The sequence below is a fragment of the Carcharodon carcharias genome, chromosome 19, assembly GCF_017639515.1.
Source record: "Carcharodon carcharias isolate sCarCar2 chromosome 19, sCarCar2.pri, whole genome shotgun sequence".
NCBI lineage: Eukaryota > Metazoa > Chordata > Chondrichthyes > Lamniformes > Lamnidae > Carcharodon > Carcharodon carcharias.
In genome coordinates, this window is record NC_054485.1 from 85,074,518 (window position 1) to 85,093,705 (window position 19,188).

Consider the following 19,188-nt stretch of genomic DNA (forward strand, 5'->3'; position numbering starts at 1 on the left):
CTCACCATCGGAAACAACAGCAACAAACTCTCCGACGTCCTTCGGTTAATGAGGAAAGCCATGCCCAGTTATTGGAGACTCATCATATGTCTGTGTTTGTCTCCCACTCTCTGTCTCTCTCTCTCTGCCTCCCTCTGTCTCTCTCTCTCTCTCTCTATCTCTCTCTCTCTCACTCTATCTCTCTCTCTACTCTCTTTCTGTCCCTCTCTCCCTCTCTGTCTCTCTCTCTGCCTCCCTCTGTCTCTCTCTCTCTCTATCTCTCTCTCTCACTCTATCTCCCTCTCTACTCTCTTTCTGTCCCTCTCTCCCTCTCCCTCTCTGTCTCTATCTCTATCTCTATCTATATACTCTCTTTCTCTCTTTCTCTCCATCCCTTCCTCATTCTTGCTCCCTTTGTTCCTCACTTGATCATTATTTTTTTCTCCATCTCTTTTGTGTTGGGATGCATTTCACTCTTTCTCTGTGTTCCTATTTCCCCCCTCTGTTTCTGTTCCATCTTCCCTCTATCCCTGCCCCTCTCTCCCTCCCTTTGTTTACTTGCTTTCTCTGCTATATCTCCTCAATATGTCCCCTTGTCTGTTTTCTCTCTGCTTTCTCAACTGCTCGCTCCTTCATCTATCTCTCCCCTCTTTCTGTCTCTCCCCACTTTCTCCTCGATCTCTGTCTCTTTTTCTACACTTTTGCTTCCACCTGTCTTTCCCACTCTCCCCCCTCTGTTTCACCCTCACTCTTTTTCCTTGCACTTTCTCCCTATTTCTGCCTCTCCTGCTCTCTCCTCTCTCTGTCTGGCTCACTCTTCCCTCTGCCTTTCTCATCTAATGCTCTCTCCTCCCTCTCCACACCTCTCTCTGTCTCTCCTGACCTTCCTGCATCTTTCTCTTCCATCTCTGCCCCTCCTGTCTCTCCTCTCTTTCTGTCTTTCTTCCCTATCCCTATCTCGCTATTTCTCCTGGATCTGTCTATCTCTCACTCTGTCTATCTCTCACTCTGTCTATCTCTCACTCTGTCTATCTTTCACTCTATCTCTCATTCTGTCTATTTCTCACCGTCCGTCTCTCACTCTGCCTGTCCCTTGCTCTGTCTCTCATCTCTCTATCTCTCTCTCGCTCCATCTCTCTTTCACACTCTATCTTCACTCTGTCTGTCGGTCTCTTGCTCTGTTTCTCTCCTGCTCTGTCTCTCTCCCTCATTTTTTCTGTCTGCCTGTCTCTGTCTCTCTCTCACTCTCGTCTCTCTCACTCTGTCTGTCTCTTGCTCTGTCTCTTGACTCTCTGTCTCCTGCTCTATCTCTCTCCTTCACTCTGTCCATCTGCCTGTCTCTCTTTCTCTCTCTGTCTCACTCTCTCTCTCACACACACACTCTCCCACTTCCTCGGTATGTCTATCTGTGTCTGTCTCTCTCTCTCCATTTCTCTGTCTCTCTCACACTCTCTTGTATGTCTGTCTGTGCCTGTCTCTCTCTCCCTCTATTTCTCTGTCTGTCTCTCTCTCTCTCCATGTATCTTTCCACTGCCTCTGTCTTTCTTATCTAACCCCGTCTCCCACCTTTTTCAACCCACCCCCCTCTTTCTACCCTTCTTTCTCCTATCTGTTTTCCTGCATCTTTCTCCTCCATCTCTCCATCTTGCTCTTCTTCCTAACCTCCCAGGGTTTGCAAGGCAAGTTGGGTCAAAGAGGACAGCGCGGACCTACGGTAAGTCACAAGTTCATTGATCACTATATATTTGAATGGGAATCTTTGCCAGAGTAGTTATTGTAAAGTAAATAATCATACTAAATGTAACCGAGGTGAATGGGACTCAGAGGGAGTGTAAAAGAAAACTGGGCAGTGGGAATGTGATACGGAGCAGGTGTGGTCTCTACAACCTCACTCCCACATCTGACTATATGTGACCAGGATTTAAGCATTGACTGAGTGGCTGCTAATTTTGGATTTCTCTCCAAGGGCCCACGTGGTCAACGAGGACCAAGAGGAGCAACGGGAAAACCAGGGGCAAAGGTGAGTCTTTAGACAGTGGGGCATGTGGGAGAAGTGGAGAGCAGAAAGAGTGTGAGCTGAAAGTCAGCACATCAGAGGCATGTTTCATTATCGAGGGGAGGATCTAATAACAGAAATGTAAACTGAGGGTGTGAGTGTGTAACAGATAAGGTTGTAATAACTGAGTTTTATACTGACTTTGAGTGTGTAACAGTGAGAGTGTTTTAACTGAGAATTTTATACTGTGTGTGTGTAACAGAAGGAGTGTTATAACTGAGAGTTTTATTCTGAGTGTGTAACAGAGACAGCGTTATAACAGACTATTATACTGAGGGTGAGTGTGTAACAGTGAGAGTGTTATAACAGAGAGTTTTATACTGAGTGTGTGTGTGTAACAGTGAGAGTGTTATAACAGAGTTTTATACTGAGTGTGTGTGTGTAACAGGGAGAGTGTTATAATTGAGAGTTTTATACTGAGTGTGAGTGTGTAATAGTGGGAATGTTATAACTGAGAGTTTTATCCTGAACCTGTGTGTGTAACAGCGAGAGTTTTATAACTGAGAGTTTTATACTGAAGGAATGTGTGTAACTTGACGTTATGGAAGGGTTATCGAATGTGTGTGCAGCCATGATGAACAGAGTGCGGATAAACTGATGCTGCACATTTATTCTGTGTCATGAAGCAATGTGACCTATTTTGTTCTTTTGTTCATTAACAGGGAGGCTCAGGAACTGATGGGCCGCCTGGTCCTTCTGGTGAACGGGTGAGTATGTCCGATTGTATCAAACTGTACCTCAGAACAACCAGTGCCTTCAGAATAGGACAAGGTCAGTGTCCCTTACAGGCCCATTTCCTTTCGATCGCTTGGACCCAACTTCGCCCACAAACCCCTTTGCAAGGCACATGTCCAATCATCTCTTGAACATGAGTCCTGCTCACTGTCCTTCCCTGAGAGAAATCCCGCAGAACATTTCCATTTATCTAAGTGTTCAAAAATTTACGCCTGACATCTCTTCTTAGATCTAGCTGCCTCATTGCTAATTATTGCCTGTCATGTTTTGGTGTCTTCATCACAGTGAGCATCTTGCTTTGCTCAGCGCAGTCCTTCCATTCAACGGGGTGGTCCTGGCCTCCCAGAAAACGCTGATTGGAGCTACAACGTTGCAATTCCCTGCCTGAAGCATGTTCCCTTCAAGCACAGCTTCCGGGCTGGGATAGCATGATGGCGGGATCAACCCCACCCCCCCTCCCCCCGCCCCTTAACTGCCCTGCACACCAACGCTGCACCCCCCTAGAGTTTGAAGAATCCCAAGGCGTTAATGTTGGAGCATAATGAGAAACAAAATCCACACAGCGACACATAGGGAACCTTTGGGGCAGCTGACCAAAAGCTTGCGGCCACAGATGTAAGGGCTTCAGAAGAAGCAGTGGGAGAGGCGGGAAGGTTCAGGGAGGGAATTCCCGAGCTTGGCTCACCCATGCTGGGAATGAAAGGAATTCGCTTTAATGGGGATAGCCAGGTTACAATGGGCACTAGATCCCACAATGTGGTGCCAGCAGTGTTTCGCAAAGCTGCAACCTCTGCGGGAATCAAGTACCAGGACAATTGGTTACCAAAGAAACGGGCCTAGTCTGCAAACGGGCCTGTCTACTTCCGATCTTCGCCAGGCAGACTGATTTCTTAGATACCAGAGGAGGGCTCCATAGCCGCCATCTCCCTGCGCCCCCACCCAGGTCACCCCAATATCAACCAATTGCCCTGCTCCACACTGTGGGCACTCACCCACTCCTCCCACTCTGCACACCAAACCCCCAGTAGCGTGGGATATGACGAGGGCCACCGCTAACAGGCGGGCGGAAGATCAGACCAGCCCCAAGTCGGCTCGGCACCAAAATGGCCTGCCTTGGATTTTCGGGGGGCCATTCAGAGATAAGGCAGGGCTAATGCCCACCCCAACCGACCGCACCCCGCCCTCCCCCTCCACCTCCACCCACTGGCTTCCAGTCCAAAATGGCCACAGTCTAAAAGCAAACTGTGATTCTCATGGTGACTATCGCACCTGAACCCATTAGCTCACTCATTGTATATACCATCTATGAGTTTGATGGTCTGCATTTTTGTCTCATGAGATTGGGGGCTTAACTTGCCCGTGGAATTTGTGAGTTAGGGGTTTATCACTCATGAACACTTTACGTGATGATTGTTAGGTAGCTGTAGCTCAGAGTTCTCAGCTTGCTGCCCTACGCAGTATTAGAAATTTGGCACCCGCCCCTCTGTGCAGTGTTAACAAGTTGGCATGCTCCTGATCAAACCTGTTCTGTGCGTCGTTTTCATTAATTAATCTTCCTCTTCTTTATAACACAGGGTCTTCCAGGGCCTCAAGGAGCAACAGGCTTCGCAGGACCAAAGGGACCACCTGTAAGTGAATTTGAAAAGATCCCCTCACTCCTGACTCCTTTTGTCCCAAGGGACCACCCCATAGGACACGCATACAGATACACACACACACTGATATTCCCTGTGAGATATCTGTACATGCAGATTGAGATGAAATTCCCCTGTGTGCTATCTGTAAAACACACACTGGGTGAAATTCCCTCTGTGCTATCTATAAGACACACACTGGGTGAAATTCCCTCTGTGCTATCTGTAACACACACACTGGGTGAAATTCCCTCTGTGCTATCTGTAACACACACTGGGTGAAATTCCCTCTGTGTGCTATCTGTAACACACACTGGGTGAAATTCCCTCTGTGTGCTATCTGTAACACACACACTGGGTGAAATTCCCTCTGTGTGCTATCTGTAACACTGGGTGAAATTCCCTCTGTATGCTATCTGTAACACACACACTGGGTGAAATTCCCTCTGTGTGCTATCTGTAACACACACACTGGGTGAAATTCCCTCTGTGTGCTATCTGTAACACACACACTGGGTGAAATTCCCTCTGTGTGCTATCTGTAACACACACACACTAGGTGAAATTCCCCTGTGTGCTATCTGTAACACACCCACTGGGTGAAATTCCCTCTGTGTGCTATCTGTAACACACACACTGGGTGAAATTCCCTCTGTGTGCTATCTGTAACACACACACTGGGTGAAATTCCCTCTGTGCTATCTGTAACACATACACTGGGTGAAATTCCCTCTGTGTGCTATCTGTAACACACACACTAGGTGAAATTCCCCTGTGTGCTATCTGTAACACACCCACTGGGTGAAATTCCCTCTGTGTGCTATCTGTAACACACACACTGGGTGAAATTCCCTCTGTGTGCTATCTGTAACACACACACTGGGTGAAATTCCCTCTGTGTGCTATCTGTAACACACCCACTGGGTGAAATTCCCCTGTGTGCTATCTGTAACACACACACTGGGTGAAATTCCCCGTATGGTACCTGTAACACACACACTGGGTGAAATTCCCTTGTGTGCTATTTGTAACAACGCACCGGGCCAGTGTCTTCAGTGGACAGTTTTTCTTGCATGTTAACATTGAAATCATAAGACCATAAGACAAAGGAGCAGAAATTAGGCCATTCGGCCCATCGAGTCTGCTCCGCCATTCAATCATGGCTGATAAGTTTCTCAACCCCATTCTCCCGCCTTCTCCCCGTAACCTTTGATCCCCTTACCAATCAAGAACCCATCTATCTCAGTCTTAAATACACTCAATGCCCTGGCCTCCACAGCCTTCTGTGGCAATGAATTCCATAGATTCACCACTCTCCGACTAAAGAAGTTTCTCCTCATCTCTGTTCTAAAAGGTCTTCCCTTTACTCTGAGGCTGTGCCCTCGGGTCCTAGTCTCTCCTACTAATGGAAACATCTTCCCCACGTCCAGTCTATCCAGGCCTTTCAGTATTCTGTAAGTTTCAATCAGATCCCCCCTCATCCTTCTAAACTCCATCGAGTATAGATCCAGAGTCCTCAAACGTTCCTCATATGTTAAGCCTTTCATTCCTGGGATCATTCTCGTGAACCTCCTCTGGACCCTCTCCAGGGCCAGCACATCCTTCCTGAGATATGGGGCCCAAAATTGCTCACAATATTCTAAATGTGGTCTGACCATAGCCTTATAAAGCCTCAGCAGCACATCCCTGCTTTCATATTCTAGTCCTTTCGAAATAAATGCCAACATTGCATTTGCCTTCCTAACTACTGACTCAACCTGCAAGTTAACCTTAAGAGAATCCTGGACTAGGACTCCCAAGCCCCTTTGCACTCCAGATTTCTAAATTCTCTCCGCATTTAGAAAATAGTCTATGCCTCTATTCTTCCGACCAAAGTGCATGACCTCACACTTCCCCACGTTGTATTCCAACTGCCACTTCTTTGCCCATTCTCCTAACCTGTCCAAATCCTTCTGCAGCCTCCCTGCCTCCTCAATACTACCTGTCCCTCCACCTATCTTTGTATCATCTGCAAACTTAGCCAGAATGCTCTCAATTCTTTCATCTAGATCATTAATGTATAAAGTGAAAAGTTGTGGTCCCAACAAATCATCAAGACACTCACATCAGTCCCCATGGGGCTAACCTCAGCCTCCCCTAATCCCCACCCTGTCCATACCCTGTGCTTTCTCATTTGATGTTAACAGCAACCAATGTCTGCAGCGATTAAAGGGCTGCAGCAGTGAGGTGGTGAATACTAACCGCACTTTTCTGTTACTAGGGACCACCAGGAAAGGATGGGCTCCCAGGACACCCTGGACAGAGAGGGGAAGTGGTAAGTTTATCCTTCCAGAAGGGTTGGCGAGGAAGAAGTTGTTCTTATACACCGTCTTCTGTGGCCCTGGCACCTCCCAGAATACTGGGAAGGAATGTGTTTCATCGGGAAGGTTAATGTGTCAGAGGAATGGGTTTCATTGCAAGGGTAAATGTGCCCGTGGAAATGGATCAATTGGAAGGATTAATATATCAGAGGGATGGGTTTTAAAAGGCAAGTGAGGAATTGGGAAGAACATGTTTGATAGAGAGGTCTTGTGGTGCAGTGGGCAGTGTCCCTACCTCTGAGCCAGAAGCTCCGGGCTCGAGTCCTGCTCCAGGACTCAATGGCCACAGAATATATGTTCATAATGTAACCGAGCAGACTGATTATCAGCCTGTAACTCCTTCCGATACGCCTGATGGCCGGCGGTAAGAGCGGGAGAGTTTCCTGGTCGGCCTTACTGCAGAAAGTAACGGTAAACCTCTGCAGTACTTTGGTAAGCATCATCATGGAGCAATCCAATGGAAGTCCATGGTCGCCAACACCCTCTTAGGGCCTGGTACCTGGAGGAGGAGTCGTTTAATAGCTTTGTCCCCATGGCTAATTTTTCCTCATGATCTTGCATCTCCACGGTTACTCTTGCTGATATATCGATTCCTGTCTACAGGGTTTTCAAGGCAAGACTGGCCCTCCAGGACCACCAGGTGTAGTTGGACCTCAGGTGAGTTCAGTGTTGTACACCTTGCTGCCTCCCATGATTAGCCGGCTTACTCTGCTCAAATGGTGATATTAATGCAGCTCTTTGGCTATAGGGTTCCAGTGGTGAATCGGGACCAATGGGCGAGAGGGGACATCCAGGACCTCCTGGGCCACCCGGGGAGCAAGGACTATCAGGCCCGTCTGGGAAAGAAGGCACCAAGGTAAGGGAATTAACCGTCTCGACCACGCGTGCAGCTTCTCCTCGGTCGGTGTTGGTGTGTTGGGATATTTACCAGGTTTCCCCAGCTGCCAGTCCTTCTGTGCGGCTACCAGACCAGTGGGCTTCCTGCTCGAGGAACTGCAGCTCTCAGTCTGTTCTGCACCTTCTGAGATGCGCCTATTTCTCTGTTGACCTGTTTCACTCTCCGTATGTCAATATGTCTGAATCTAGTTCTGGCCCAGCTATCCTGTTCTCAATCGTTATAAAGTGGGCCTGTTACTGGGCAGGGTCAGGGGGCCAGTAACCAGGCAGGGTCCAGGCTTTTTACTGTGCAAGAGTGAGCCAATTGCCAGGCAAGACCTGGGCCTGCAACCAGGCAGGGTCCGGACCGGTAAACGGACAGGATCCAGGCCTGTAACAGGCAGGGTCCAAACCTTTAGCCAGGCAGAATTAGGGCCAGTAACCAGGCAGCATCAGGGCCTGTAACTGGACAGGGTCAGGGCCTGTAAACGGATAGGATTAGGGCCTGTAACTGGGCAGGATCAGGACCTGCAACCAGGCAGTATCCAGGCCAGTAACCGGACAGGATTTGGGCCTGTAACAAATCAGGGTCCAGGCTAGTAACCAGGCAGGATCTAGACCAGTAACCAGGCAGGATCCGGGCCTGTGTCCAGGCAGGATCCAGGCCTGTATTTTGGCAGAATCAGGGCAAGTAACCGGGCAGCATCAGGGCCAATGACTATGCAGGCTTGGGGCTTGTAACCAGCAGGCTCAGGGCCTGTAACCAGGCAAGGTCCGGTCCAGTTATTGGGCAGGATTGGGGCCTGTAGCTGGGCAGGAGTGGGGCCTGTAACCAAGCATGGTGTCAGCCAGTAACTGGGCAGGATTGGGGCCTGAACCAGGCAAGATTGGGGCTTGTAACCGGCAGTATTGGGGCCAGTATCTGGACAGGATCGAGGCCTGCAATTGGCAGGATTGAGGCCTGTAACTGGCAGGATCGGGGCTTGTAACCAGGCAGCGTCTGGGCCAGTAACCAGGCAGGATCAGGGTCTGTAACTGGGCAGGCTCTGGCCTGTAACCAGGCAGGCTCCAGGCCTGTTACCACACAGGTTCCGGGCCTGTTACCGCGTAGGTTCTGGGCCTGGTACCATGCGGCATCTGGGTCTGGTAATGAGCGGGGTCCAGGCCTGTAACCAGGCAAGGATTTGGCCTCAAGTGTGGCCAAAGTCATGTTGTCACATAGATCGTGGGTGTAGATGGGGTTTCCTGAGTTCTGTGTATGCCTGGGGTGATAGCCGGGAAGTTTTGGTTTCTGTTTTTTTGTTTGGTCTTTCTCTTGACCCTTTCTCTCTCTCTTTTTCTCTCTCTCGTCCTCTACCTCTTTTTGTCTGTCTGTCTCTCTCTCTCTCTCTCTCTCTCTTTCTCTTTCACTCTCTCCTCTCCTCTCCCCATATGCTCATGTTAATCTATTAATTGTTCACATCACTGAATCATGTTGGGCCTACCTGAACAGACCCTCCTCCTGTGTTAACCGTTGTTGACCCATTTTCCCCATCTTCTCTCCCCCAGGGTGACCCTGGCCCTCCTGGGCCCGCGGGTAAAAACGGACCCCCAGGCCTGAGAGGCTTCCCCGGTGAGACTGGATTGCCTGGGACGGCGGTGAGTAAACGGAGAACCAAAGCGCTGCACTCAGTCTTAGCAGTCTTAGGAATTAGGAATCAAACTGAATGGGAAGCAGGGGATTCTCTTTAACACTGAGAGAGTGTGACACTCAGTGATTCCAGGTGTCAGAGTTAAGGTACAAGGAAAGGTTAAGCAAATCGGACTTCATCTCTCCAGGAAAAAGCAGAATTTGAGGGGACTCTCCACATCCCGCTTTCTCCCAATATCAATGTCCCTCTCCCTCATCTTCCCTACCTCCTCTCCTCCCTCCTCCCTCTCTCCCCTCTCCCCTCCTTCCCCCTCACTGCCTCCCCTCTCTCTCCACCTCCCCTCCCTCCCCCTCTCTTCCTCTCCCTCTTTCTCCCTCCCTTCTCTCTCCCTCCCCTCTCTCTCCCTCCCCCTCCCTTCCAACCCCCTCCCTCACTCCCCCTCTTCTTTATCTCACTCAATTTGTTCATTCTGCCTCTTCTCACCTAAAGATCATGTCTTCCTCAGTCTTTATATCACAATATGCTATAATACCCCACTGAGGGCAATAGAGATATGCAATTTCCTATAATACCCCATTGAGGGAAATAGGGATATATCACAATATCCTATAATACCACACTGAGGGCAATAGGGATGTATCACAATATCCTATAACAGCCCACATAAAGAGCAATAGAGATATGCAATTTCCTATAATACCCCACCGAGGGCAATAGGGATATATCACAATATCCTATGATACCCCACTGAGGGCAATAGGGATATATTACAATACCCTATAATGCCTCACTGTGGGCAATAGGGATATATCACAATACCCTATAATACCCCACAGTGGGCAATAGGGATATATTACAGTACTCTATAATACCCAACAGTGGGCAATAAGGATATATTACAATACCCTATAATACCCCATTGTGGGCAATAGGGATATATCACAGTACTCTATAATACCCAACAGTGGGCAATAGAGATATATTACAGTACTCTATAATACCCCACAGTGGGCAATAGGGATATATCACAATATGCTATAATAGCCCACAGTGGGCAATAGGGATATATCACAATATCCTATAATAGCCCACAGTGGGCAATAGGGATATATCACAATATCCTATAATACCCCACTGAGGGCAATAGGGATATATTACAATACCCTATAATACCCCACTGAGGGCAATAGAGATATACTACAATACCCTATAATACCCCACAGTGCGCAATAGGGATATATCACAATACCCTATAATACCCCACAGTGGGCAATAGGGATATATCCCAATACCCTATAATACCCCACAGTGGGCAATAGGGATATATCCCAATACCCTATAATACCCCACAGTGGGCAATAGGGATATGTCGCAATACCCTATAATATCCCACAGTGGGCAATAGGGATATATCACAATATTCTATAATACCCCACTTAGGGCAATAGGGATATATCACAATATCCAATAATACCCCACCGAAGGCAATAGGGATATATCACAATATCCTATAATACCCCACTGTGGGCAATAGGGATATATCACAATACCCTATAATACCCCACTGTGGGCAATAGGGATATATCACAATATGCTATAATACCCCACTGTGGGCAATAGGGATATATCACAATATCCTATAATACCCCACTGAGGGCAACAGGGATATATTACAATACCCTATAATACCCCACAGTGGGCAATAGGGATATATCACAATACCCTAAAATATCCCACAGTGGGCAATAGGGATATATCACAATATTCTATAATGCCCCACTGAGGGCAATAGGGATATATCACAATATCCTATAATACCCCCCCGAAGGCAATAGGGATATATCACAATATCCTATAATACCCCACTGTGGGCAATAAGGATATATCACAATATCCTATAATACCCCACTGAGGGCAATAGGGATATATCACAATATGTATAATACCCCACTGTGGGCAATAGGGATATATCACAATACCCTATAATACCCCACTGAGGGCAATAGGGATATATCACAATACCCTATAATACCCCTCCGAAGGCAATAGGGATATATCACAGTACCCTATAATACCCCACTGAGGGCAATAGGGATATATCACAATACCCTATAATACCCCTCCGAAGGCAATAGGGATATATCACAATATCCTATAATACCTCACTGAGGGCAATAGGGATATATCACAATATCCTATAATACCTCACTGAGGGCAATAGGGATATATCACAATACCCTATAATAGCCCTCCGAAGGCAATAGGGATATATCACAATATCCTATAATACCTCACAGAGGGCAATTGGGAAAAAAAATCACAATATCCTATAATACCCCACAGAGGGCAATAGGGATATATCACAATATCCTATAATACCCCACAGTGGGCAATAGGGATATATCACAATACCCTATAATACCCCACAGTGGGCAATAGGGATATATCACAATACCCTATAATACCCCACTGAGGGCAATAGGGATATATCACAATATCCTATAATATCCCACAGAGGGCAATAGGGATATATCACAATATCCTATAATACCCCACTGTGGGCAATAGGGATATATCACAATACCCTATAATACCCCACTGTAGGCAATAGGGATATATCACAATACCCTATAATACCCCACTGTGGGCAATAGGGATATATCACAATATCCTTTAAGATCTCCACAAGGAACCTAAAGAGCTGGATGAGGCCAGTTGGCCCTACGAGCTTCCTCTGCCATCCAACAAGCTCATGCATGATCATCCACCTTCCTGCACTTTCCCCATATCCCTTAATTCCCTTATTGCCCCAAAATCTATCAACCTCTACCTTCAACATACTCAACGCCTGAGCCTCCACAGCCCTCCGGGGTAGAGAATTCCAAAGATTCACCATCCTCTGAGTGAAGAAATTTCTCCTCATCTCAGTCCTAAATGATCGTCCCCTTATCCTGAGACTGCGTCCCCGTGTTTTAGACTCTCCGACCAGCGGAAACAATCTCTCAGTGTCCATCTTGTCAAACCTCTTCTGAATATTGTATTTTTCAATGAGAACTCTGGGGATTGTATGCCTGGTCTACTCAACCTCTCTTCATGGGACAATCCTTCCTTCTCAGAGCCCATGTTGCACTGCCTCTAGGACAGTTATGCCCTTCCTTAGGTAAGGAGACCAAAATTGCCCACTGTGTTCCAAGTGTGAGTCACCTGTGCCCTATATAATTGTAGAAATAATTGCTGACATACCTCAGTTCCAAGGAAGAGTCATATTGGCACTGATCCCCGTAGCACACCACTTATTACAACCGGAAAGTGACCCATTTATGCCTGCTCTGTTTCCTGTTAGCTTGACAATCTTGTATCCAAACCAATATGTTACCCCTTATATCATATCCCTCTTCCCCCTATCAGTTCCATCAGTGAGCAATTAGGATGGCAACTGGTGCATCAGAAATAAAAACAGAAAATGCTGGTAAAACTCAGCAGGTCTGGCAGCATCAGTGGAGAGATAAACAGAGTTAACATTTTGAGCCCATATGACTCTTCTTCAGAGCTGAAAAGAGATAGAAATGTGATAGGTTTTATACAGTTGAAGAGAGGGGGTTGGAGCAGGTGGAGCAAAATAGAAGGTCAGGGATAGGTGGGAGCTAAGGAGAGATTGACAAAGATGTCATGGACACAAGACAAAGGGAGTGTTAATGGTAATGTTAAAGACTAAAGAAGGCGCTGATAGTGGCATAAAGGTAAGATAGCAGAACGTGTTAACAGCGAAGCAAGGCTCAGTGCTGTCAGAAAGCAAAACATAAGAACAAGTGACAGATGGCCCTGTGGGGGATGAAATGGGGTTGGGGAAAAATAGATTTAAAAAGGGGTCAAGAGGGAGCAGAGCTTTCATGGTCTGAAATTGTTGAACTCAATGTTAAGTCCGGAAGGCTGTGAAGTGTCTAATCAGAAGATAAGGTGCTGTTCCTCCAGTTTGCACTGGGCTTCACTAGAACTTTGCAACAGGCCAAGGACAGGCATGTGAGCATGAGGGCAGGATGGTGTGTTGAAATGGTAAGCGACAGGGAGGTCTGGGGTCATGCTTGCGGACTGAGTGAAGTTGTTCCACAAAGTGGTCACCCAGTCTGAGTTTAGTCTCCCCAGTGTAGAGGAGGCCTCATTGGGAGCAGTGAATACAGTAGACCAAATTGAAGGAGTTGCAATTGAAGCAGGATTTACCTGAAAGGAGTGTTTGGGCCCCTGGATGGTGAGGAGGGAGGAGGTAAAGGGGCAGGTGTTGCACCTTCTGTGATTGCATGGGAAGGTGCCGTGGGTAGGGGATGATGGAGTAGACAGGGTGTCCCGGAGGGAATGGTCCCTGTGGAATGCTGACAGGGGTGGTGAGGGGAAGATGTGTTTGGTGGTGGCATCATGCTGGAGTTGGCGGAAATGGTGGAGGATGATCCTTTGAACAAGGAAGCTGGTAGTGTGAAAAGTGAGGACAAGGGGGACCCTAGCATGGTTCTGGGAGGGAGCAGAAGGTGTGAGGGCAGAGGCATGGGAGATGGGTCGGACATGGTTGAGGGCCCTGTCAGCCACAGTGGGGAGTAACCCTTGATTAAGGAAGAAGGAAGATATGTCAGAAGCACCGTTTTGGAAAGTGGCATCATCAGAACAGATGTGACAGAGGCGAAGGAACTGAGAGAATGGGATGGAGTCCTTACAGGAAGCGGGGTGTAAGGAGCTGTAGTCGAGGTAGCTGTGGGAGACGGTAGGCTTGTAATGAATATTGGTGGACAGCCTATCACCAGAAATGGAGATGGATTTTTTCAATTTGGTCTACTATATTCGCAGCTCGCAATGCAGCCTCCTCTACATTGGGGAGATTAAACGCAGACTGGGTGACCACTTTCGATCAGTCTGCAAGCATGACCCAGACCTTCCTGTCGCTAGCTATTTCAACTCTCTATCTTGCTCTCATGTCCACATGTCCATTCTTGGCCTGCTGCAATGTTCCAGTGAAGCCCAATGCAAACTCCAGAAACGGAACCTCATCTTCCGATTAGGCACTTTGCAGCCTTCCGGACCTAACATTGAGTTCAACAACTTCAGACTATGAACTCTCTACTCCATCTTGACCCCTTTCTCAGTCCATTTTTTTCCTAAACACGACCCCACCCCATCCCCAACAGGGCCATTTGTCACTTGTTCTTAGGTTTTGCTTTCACAGAGCACTGACCCATGTGCTATTAACACATTCTGTTATCTGACCTTTATGCGACTATCAGCACCTTCTTTTAGTCTTTAACACTATCATTACCACCCCCATTGTCTTGTGTCCATGACATCTTTGTCAAATCTCTCCTGAGCTCCCATCTATCCCTGACCTTCTATTTTGCTCCACCTCCTCCACCCCCTCTTAAATAGTATAAAACCCATCTTCTACCTCTCTTCAGCTTTGAAGACGAGTCATATGGACTTGAAACATTTGTTCTATTTCTCTCTCCACAGTTAATGCCAGACCTGCTAGGCAGGAAAGTAAATTGTGAAGAGGACATAGGGAGGCTACAAAGGGATATAGATAGGTTAAGTGAGTGGACAAAGATGTGGCAGATGGAGTACAATGTGGGAAGTATGAAATTGTCCATTTTGGCAGGAAGAATTTAAAAAGAAGCATATTTTCTAAATGGTGAGAGATTGCAGAGCTCTGAGATGGAGAGGGATCTGGGTGTCCTAGTGCATGAATCATAAAAGGTTGGCGTGCAGGTACAGCAGGTAATTAGGAAAGTGAATAGAAGTTATCGTTTATTGTGAGGGGAATTGATTACAAAAGTAGGGAGGTTATGCTTCAGTTATACAGAGCATTGACAGAGATCACACTTGGAATATTGGAATACAGTTTTGGCCTCCTTACTTAAGAAAGGATGTAAATGCGTTGGAAGCCGTTCAGAGAAGGTTTACCAGACTAATACCAAGAATAGGCGGGTTGTCTTATGAGGAAAGGTTGGACAGGTTAGGTTTGTATCCACTGGAAGTTTAGAAGAGAAGGAGCTGACCTGATTGAAACCTTTAAGATCCTGAGAGGTCTGGACAGGGTGGATGTGGAGAGGATGTTTCCTCTCATGGGAGAATCCAGGACTAAGGGTCACTGTTTAAAAACAAGGGGTCACCCATTTAAGACAGAGATGAGGAGAATTTTTTTTCCCTCAGAGGGTCATGATACTTTGGAATTCTCTTCCTCAAAAGGTGGTGGAAGAAGTCTTTGAATATTTTAAAGAAAGAGCTAAATAGATTCTTGATAAACAAAGGGGTAAAAGGTTATCGGGGGGGTAGGCGGGAATGTGGAGTTGAGGTTACAATCAGATCAGACATGATCTTATTGAATAGCAGAGCAGGCTCGAGGGGCCGAGTGGCCTACTCCTGCCCCTAATTCATATGATCGTATGTACAATGTCATAGACAACAAGTTGAATGAATATTTATAAATACTGTGTCAGGCTAGGTTCATACATCATGGATTGTGGTGTATCAGAAAATGAGTTTTAATTCTTCCTTTCATGTTTCTCTACAGGGTGGATCAGGATTGAAAGGTGGTATGGGTCCCCCAGGCCCACCTGGCCCAGCCGTAAGTATCCGGCCTCCTACAATGGGGACAGCGGTGAATTAACCTGAGAAAGGTCAATTGGTGAACATGCCTTAGTCAGAAGGAGGATAAAGCAGCCTGGGTTGTCAAGCAAGCCCTCTTAGGTGCTAGATGTTCCTGATCCCACCACCTTCCGGGGGAATGAGTGGGAGTTTTGCCCGTGACACGCCTATTCCCAGTCAGAGTGGAGGTTATTGGGTAATTTCCCCTCCCCACCTTCATTCACACCCGGGAGTGCCCAGAATCAATTTTACGTACACAATTTTTATGTGATTGTTCTCCACTCACTGCATTTTGTTCGAGACTCTGCAGCAGTTTTGATCATGATTTTCTGTTTGCTGTAGTTCATGGAGACTCATTTTAAGTAGACTCTGTAGACTGCCTGTCATAAAATGGATTGTTTCCACCATGCCTCCAACTCACTGGCTGACTCGGTGGTGTCAGTAGGCACTGGGTTGTAACGTGATTATAGTGGGCTCCCAAGGAGGATTTTGCCCGTCTCCCTGACACAGAGCCCCCACCAACTCACCCCCCACCTCCCACCTGGCCAGCCCAAGGAGGGTACAGGGTGTATGGTAACCACTGATGTAGTAGTCAAAGAGGCTCAAAGAAGACTTCAAATGGGTACCAGGTCCAAAAATCATCCACTGAAGATCTTAACTGAACTGGAGTTCTTCAGCAGATCTGATGAACTTGAATGGAGAGGAGCCCAAAACAGGTTCCTGATCCTCTCTGGGATATATTAGGAATGGGAGTCATCCATTCAGCCCCTTGAGCCTGTTCCGTCATTCATTTAGATCATGGCTGATCTATATCTGCACTCCATCTATTTAACATGGCTCTGTATCTCTTTCTGTCCTCACCCAACAGAGATCTATCGATCTCAATTTTGGAATGATTAGTTGATCCCCCAACTCTGCCAACTTTCTGGGGGAGACAGTTCCAGATTTTTCACTATCTTTTGCGTGAAGCAGTGCTTCCTGGCATCACCCCCTGAACAGCTAAACTCTAATTTTAGTGTCACACCAACTTGTTAGGGAGGTCTTATGGTGCAGTGGGTAGCGCCCCTGCCTCTGAGCCGGGAGCTCTGGGCTCGAGTCCGCACCCCACGACTTGATGACCAAGTAAGGTGCATCCATAACGTGGGCCAATCAGGTTGAGCGGCAACCTGCAAATCCTTCCAACACACAGCGGGTGGGAGAGATTCCTGGTAAAACATGGGACGGATAGAAAATTGGAGCCTCGTCCATCACTGGTCAGAGCTCCAGGCTACGACATGAATGTAAAAAAAAAAGTGCATGTTGCCATGACAACTCGGACTCCCTGAGTGAACTGAAACACAGCACCACCCTCTACTTGTTGTGGACACCACCCACCTGCGCCCCCTCCACCCCCAGGGAAATAGTCAAATCCATGAACACCTCAACCTTTGCTTGTTAATCGTCTTTTCTTGAGGGAACAGCCTATGCAATCTGTCCTCACCGCGTTCCCCATGCAGCCCTTCTGACACCTGAGGCCGACTTGCCCATTGCTGAGCTGAGCCTCTTGCTAGGGTTCAGCTAGCGGTCCTGGGGAGCTGCAGGAGCAGGGAAAGAAATGGTCCATTAGTATGGCCCTCACCCCCAGCCCCCCTCCCCGAGCAACTCTGGCAAGGTCAGGGGTCAGGGTTGCGGGGGAAGGCTGGTGGGGTCAGGGTGCGGAAAAGAAACTTAGGACCCGTTGCCCAATATCTACTTGTTTATCTGCCACCTATTTACTCAACTTTGGGCCGGACATGAAACTCTTCAGTGTAACAGAGGACATAACGATGTGACCCTGGATTAAACCACACTCGCCAGTGCAGGGAAGCCTCAGCTTTTCCCCTCTCCTCAGTGCGTATCTCAGAGCCTCAGATCGGGACGGGGGAAGTGGAGTGGGGTGGGGGTGAGTGGGTGGGGGGGAGCGGGGGTAAGGTTTGCGTCCATGTTCCTGCTCATTGGCAAATACCCCGAGTTGCCGACGTCAATGGATGACGATGATCTGATTGGCACCTTAGCTAATCGCAGCAGCACCAAGAGCCGCTCGTTCCGAAGGTCCTGCCATTCAAACAGGAGATACTGGCCAATAAGAGTGAGGGCCAGTTGGTGGGAGGGTGGGGGGTCTTTGGATGACATGTGACCCACAGCCACACATTGGTGAGCCCTGCCTCCCACAGGGGTTGGAGGATGGTTATAGGGATGGGGTTGTTCCTTTGAACAGTCAAGTACATTGACAACTTAATCGTCCTGAAGACGAACAAACCGTTGGTGATCCCTGTGTTTGCCGTTACCTGTTTTTTTTTCCTTCCCTGCCGCTGGTTAAATTGTCTTTCCCCCCCAACCCACCGATGTTGCTTCCTCACCCTTTTGCTAACTGTCCAACCTCCTCTTTCAGGGCTCTCCTGGTGTGAGAGGGAAAGCAGGACCTGGTGGCCCCATTGGCCTCCCAGGACGTCCAGGACCTCAGGGCCCGCCTGGCCCCGCTGGAGAGAAAGGAGTGCCGGTAAGTCTGCCAGCTGGCTCGCGGAAGTGGAGGTGGGGGCTCTGGGATGTGTGGGGGTGGGGGGGGGGGGCGGTGGTGGGTGGGGCGGAGGGGGCAATTATTCCCGTTGTCCAGTAGGGTTAGGAAGCATGCAGTTGTATTGGGGCCGGGGTTAAGTTCCCAAGTGTTTCGGGATGGGCCACTAACTGTGTCCTTTGCCCACCAGTCGTGCAGGAGTCTCTGACGATATTCCCGTTGGGGCCCATTTTTGCGCTGCTCAAGAGAGATGTGGAGAGACATGTAAATGATGCACTGGGTGAGGCGGGCTCCCTTAGTCCAGCCTCAGGCCTGTTGGAAACGTCGCTGTCGTGGTATTGGAGCCTAGGCATCGGGATTTCAAAGCTCACCAACCGCGCCCCCCCCCACCCCCCACTCCAACCGAGCTGAAAATTCAGCTCAATAAAGGGGATTGTTTTTGGGCTGGAGGCAGAAACGTTGGCCAGGGAGCAACCACCCCTGGAAATATTTTTCGCTGTGCGCACCGGGTTCATTAGAACGCACGGTGCCTTTACATTTCCTGGCGAACCCATGTGCCGTGCGGTTTTTTTTTAAAGGGGACAGTTTGTGAGCGGCCCACGTGGTACCTTCCAGGTCACTGCGTGGCTGTACACAGCTTACAGGAAATGTCTTGTAAAAGCTTCCAGGTCAAAAAGAAGCCAACAGGTTCACTCAAGCCCTTGAGGGATAGGGAATGTGTTCCCCCTTTACCCACTTTGGCCGACAACGTGACTTCCGT

At 48.1% G+C, this 19,188-nt stretch overlaps 1 protein-coding gene across 3 annotated transcripts in view; it reads left to right on the plus strand.

The window, feature by feature from the left end:
- Positions 1-19,188, plus strand: part of LOC121291462 (collagen alpha-1(V) chain-like) — a 339,607-nt gene that overhangs the window by 260,896 nt on the left and 59,523 nt on the right. For all 3 annotated transcript variants that reach the window (XM_041212673.1, XM_041212674.1, XM_041212675.1), the window contains 10 exons: positions 1,649-1,693; positions 1,946-1,999; positions 2,698-2,742; positions 4,345-4,398; positions 6,665-6,718; positions 7,368-7,421; positions 7,513-7,620; positions 9,189-9,278; positions 15,822-15,875; positions 18,306-18,413. In XM_041212673.1, coding sequence (XP_041068607.1) covers positions 1,649-1,693; positions 1,946-1,999; positions 2,698-2,742; positions 4,345-4,398; positions 6,665-6,718; positions 7,368-7,421; positions 7,513-7,620; positions 9,189-9,278; positions 15,822-15,875; positions 18,306-18,413 — 666 coding nt within the window. The remainder of the gene's footprint in view (positions 1-1,648; positions 1,694-1,945; positions 2,000-2,697; positions 2,743-4,344; positions 4,399-6,664; positions 6,719-7,367; positions 7,422-7,512; positions 7,621-9,188; positions 9,279-15,821; positions 15,876-18,305; positions 18,414-19,188) is intronic.